This window comes from Aquarana catesbeiana, linkage group LG01 (assembly GCF_042186555.1).
Source record: "Aquarana catesbeiana isolate 2022-GZ linkage group LG01, ASM4218655v1, whole genome shotgun sequence".
In the NCBI taxonomy this organism is placed as follows: Eukaryota; Metazoa; Chordata; class Amphibia; order Anura; family Ranidae; genus Aquarana; species Aquarana catesbeiana.
This window is the reverse complement of record NC_133324.1, coordinates 332117945-332122763: the sequence shown is the minus strand read 5'-3', so window position 1 is coordinate 332122763 and position 4819 is coordinate 332117945. Positions and strand designations below refer to the sequence as shown.

General features: G+C 39.5%; 1 protein-coding gene across 1 annotated transcript; it reads left to right on the top strand.

Annotated features, from left to right (window-relative positions):
- Positions 1–3348: 3348 nt before the first annotated feature.
- On the top strand, positions 3349–4272 carry LOC141132550 (olfactory receptor 2D3-like). Its single transcript, XM_073621145.1, has one exon. It carries the CDS (start codon positions 3349–3351, stop codon positions 4270–4272), a length of 924 nt encoding a protein of 307 aa, XP_073477246.1.
- The last annotated feature ends 547 nt before the right edge of the window (positions 4273–4819 follow it).

Here is a 4819-nt window from a genome sequence, read left to right as displayed (position 1 = left end):
AAAAGTACCCCTACCATTTCACTAAAAAACTGTCAAGAATGTTAAAAATGACAATTCCTTTATTTAAATGTGTCTTCTTTCTTCTTTCTTCTATCTTCCTTCATCTTCTTCTTCTTCTTCTGGCTCTTCTGGTTCCAATGTTGAGGGCATGTGGCCTGGTACGATTCAGGAGGGGGGCCGCTCTCTCGTCCCCCCCTATTTTCCTGCGGCCTGCCAGGTTGCGTGCTCGGATAAGGGTCTGGTATGGATTTTTGGGGGGACCCCACACCATTTTTTAAAAAAATTTTGGCGTGGGGTTCCCCTTAAAATCTATACCAGACTGGTATGGAATTTAGGGGGACCCCCACATCATTTTTTTTTTTTCATTTTGGCCGGGGTTCCCCTTAATATCCATACCAGACCTGAAGGGCCTGGTATAGAATTTAGGGGGACCCCAACGTCATTTTTTTTCTTTTAATTTTGGTTCGGGGTTCCCCTGTGGGGAATTCCCATGCCGTTTTTATCAATGAACTTTTATGTGTATTGTCAGACCAGCAATGCAATAGCCGCGAGTAGTTTTAAATGACTTTTTTCCTTTGAAATGTCATTTTGCTGTCAGACTGTTCTAAACACGGGGAACATGCACCCCTTTACAGGCATACTATAGACACCCCCCAGCTACGAAATTTAAAGGGATATTACACTTTTATTGTTTGACTTTAAGCATTATTAAAATCACTGCTCCTGAAAAAACGGACGTTTTTAAAACTTTTTTTTGCATTGATCCATGTCCTCTGGGGCAGGACCCAGGTCCCCAAACACTTTTTATGACAATAACTTGCATATAAGCCTTTAAAATTAGCACTTTTGATTATTCATGTTCGTGTCCTACAGACTTTAACGGTGTTCGCGTGTTCGAACGAACTTTTTTCCTGTTCGCATGTTCTGGTGCGAATCGAACAGGGGGGTGTTCGGCTCATCCCTACTCATCACCCCTCCCTTTCCTGGTCTGCCAGGCTACATGCTCAGATAACAGTCTGGTATGGATTTTTAGTGGGTACCTTATGCTTTTTTTTTTCATTGATTTTTTCATGGGGTTCCCCCTTAAAATACATAACTGACCCAATGGACCTGATATGAATTATAGAGAACCCCCCGTGCTTTTTTTTATAGAACTATTTCCAGCTCCTTTGCTTTCATGGCCAGGGATTCCTGACTATTTAAGTGAATGGGGCTGGTAGCATCACTGGTTGTTAAGGACTCTGAGGTGACTTGACCTGCCATCGTCCTTAGCAACCACTGACCACGAAAATCAATCATGTATTATGCCGCGTACACATGGTCGGATTTTCTGAAGGGAAATGTTGGATGTGAGCTTGTTGTCGGAAAGTCCGACCGTGTGTATGCTCCATCGAACATTTGCTGTCGGACTTTCCACCAACAAATGTTTGCTGGCAGGTTCTCAAATTTTCCGCCAACAAAACTTTGTTGTCAGAAAGTCTGATCTTGTGTATGCAGCATAAGAGTGGTAGTAATAACATTCTACATGACTTTTGGCTCATGAATATTTGTGTGAACTGAACATTTAGGCTGGGTTCACACCAGTGTGAATTGGATGCCGGTTTCCCCACATCCAATTCGCATAGCAGGAGATTGTGACCGGCTCTCTATGGAGCCAGTTCACACATCTCTGCAGTGGCTACAGTGCAAATTGCACAGGAGTCATGTGTGTCTTTTAGTCCATTTCAGGTCTGAATTCAGCTCAAAATTGGGGCTGAAATCAGATCTGAAATGCTGAATGGAGATGACCGGACTCCTGCTGTGAGCCGCTGCACTCTGAAGTGTCAACCCAGCCTAAAGGATAAGTTCATATTACATAACATGTTACATCCATAATCAGGGTGTAATATGTAACATATTAGGTATGGACCAGCCCCCCCCCCCCCCCCCCAGCTAGCGGGGATCTTCTCTCCTTTGCTAGCTCTCACTATTTTTAAAAAACATGGCTGAGCGGGGCTCCGCCTACCCGGCCACATCATCCATTCACAGTGTTCTGTGAATGGAAACCTACAAGGTCCAGCATCCTTTGTGGCTGTTGGCTTTTAGTTTTTCAATGAACTACCACGTCGCTGTGGAGCACTGTGGTAGTTCATTCTCTCTTCCTGCCAGATTGTATCTGCTTGTCCGTATGGGAATGTACGGGCACACAGATACACTGACAGTCTGCAGGAGACCTGCATGGCATTAGTGATCTGCTGATCGCTAGGGCAATGCTTTAGAGTAGGGGTTTCAAACTGGTGGCCCCCTAGCTGTTGCGAAACTACAAGTTCCATGAGGCATTGCAAGGCTGACAGTTACAAGCATGACTCCCTCCGGCATAGACATGATGGGACTTAGTAACAGCTGGAGGGACGCAAGTTTTAGACCCCTGCTTTAGAGGCTCCAGAAACAAAAAATAATAAATGCACATTTTTTTACCTGCAAAAAAATGTGCATTTATTATATTTTGTTAAAAGGTGAACTTATCCTGTAAGCTCAATTTTTTATTTTGTTAGGTGAAATCACTACATCTCCGTTCAAAAAAACATGATGGTGTTATAAAATTAGTGAAAACATTACCTTGGGGTAAATTTGAAATGATATCTCAAGAGTGGAAAGTCTTTAGAGATGTGTTCACAAAAACAGCTCTGCTTTGAAAGTCATATTACAAATGCATATATACCTTGGTCCCCTTCATATAATAGTTGTGTCCTACAATTACTTTAATGTATGTTACACTAAATTCATTTATCCATGAAACAAGTATTTTATTGTGGTCTGTTTGCCTCTGTTAAATACTACATCATGCATTCTATATTCAAGTAAGTCATAGGGCATTTCCCTACTTTTAAAAAAAAAAATAGTAAAAGTATACTCAAGCAGACCGTATTCAAGGATACATTTAGGGTATGTTCTAAGACATATTTGGCCACAGTTTTAAAAGTGACTGCTGGCTGCAGTTCAGCATTTGATATATTGACAAGAAGCCAGCAGTAGGCACTAGTAAGTTTGAAAATGTTATCATAGTTATTATACTATACTCTTTCACATACTTATTTATGATTCTCAAACATTTTCTGCATGAACCAATATATATTTCAGTCTACTTAACTTTTAACCTTTTTTCAGTTTTAGAGTTTAACATTTTGGATTGTTTTACCATATAAATAACTAGAACTGAGTGACTCCAGTATCGCAGAAGAAGGCTTGAAAATACAATCGAGCTGTTGGTAAAAAAAATTTTAAACCCCCGCATGCTGATTTGATAACATCTTAATAAGTGAACATGATAGTGAAAATATGAATGACAACACAAGTGTTAATCAAAATATGGATAACCAAACAAATATTAGAAATGTGTTTTTCCTTGATGCGTTTTCTAACATCAGACCAAAGGGTCTGTATTTCTTTATATTCCTTACCATATACCTTGTAACAGTGATTGCAAATTTCCTGATCATCATCATAACAAATATAGATTTTCATCTTAACACGCCAATGTATTACTTTTTGAGGAATTTGGCTTTCTTAGACATTTGTTATACTTCTACAACTCTGCCACATATGCTTGTCAGCTTTTTAATTGAGCATTTGCCTATTTCCGTTCCTGCCTGTATTATCCAACTTTACTTTTTCCTATCTTTGGCAGCTTCTGAGTCCTCTTTATTAGCAGCAATGGCATACGATCGGTATATTGCCATATGCAATCCTTTGAGATATTCAGCTATTATGAATAAGAATGTTTGTTTCTATATGGTCTCTGGAATTTGGGTAGTTGGAAGCATATATGGAGCAGTTCACACTGTTAACACTTTTAGTTTGCCCTTTTGTGGCTCTAGGATCCTTCACCACTACTTTTGTGACATCCCAGTTTTGTTAAAGGTCTCCTGTATTGATACATTCTCTAATGAGGTTACTGTGTTTGGTGTTGGTGGTTTACTTATGATTGGCTGTTTCCTGTTGATTGTGGGGTCCTACATGCACATTCTATTTTTTGCCATGAGTGTTCAAAAGGGACATGGGAGAAACAAAGGCCTTTCCACATGTGTAGCACATCTAGTTGTTATTCTGCTCTTTTATGGAAGTGGAAGTTTCATGTATTTTCGTCCAAAGTCTGATCTACTAGCAGATAAGGAATGGCTTCTCTCTATTTTCTACAGCAACATTACACCTTTATTGAATCCTATTATTTACAGTCTAAGGAACCAAGAAGTCAAAGGAGCTTTTAGAAAACTCTTTAACTGCTTATACTGACATAGATAATGTTAGTGTTCTGATTAAAAATGAGATTTACATGAAAGCTATGCTTTTTTCACTAATGTACTAGCAAGAGGGATGAGGTTTGATATTGCCAATTATAGATGGGCCGAACGACCCCCTGTTCGGTTCACGGCAGAACTTTTGAACACTGCAAAGGTTTGGAGCCAAATAACGAACCCCATTAAAGTCTATGGAACCAGAACTGGAAGTATCAAAAGTGCCCATATTGAAGGCTTATATGCGAGTCACTGGGCATGCAAAAGGTATGAGGGTCCTGGTACTGCCCTGGAGGACATGTATCAATGCAAAAAAGTTTTTAAAAAAGATAATTTTTAAATTAGCAGTAAGTAATTGATGCTTAATGTGAAAAAATAAATTGAAAAAATTCCTTTAAATATAGTGCCTGGGGAGTCTCCTCAGTCTGCCTGTAAAGTGGTGCATCTGTACCATGTATAGAACCTGCTGCAGCAAAAATGACATTTATAAAGAAAATAAAAAAAACATTTCCCTGCAAGCTTTCTTTATTTTGTAAACAACAGCT

What these genes read in the sequence shown, in the direction of transcription:
- LOC141132550 (XM_073621145.1), top strand. Translation starts at nt 3,349, where the DNA reads ATGGATAACCAAACAAATATTAGAAATGTGTTTTTCCTTGATGCGTTT.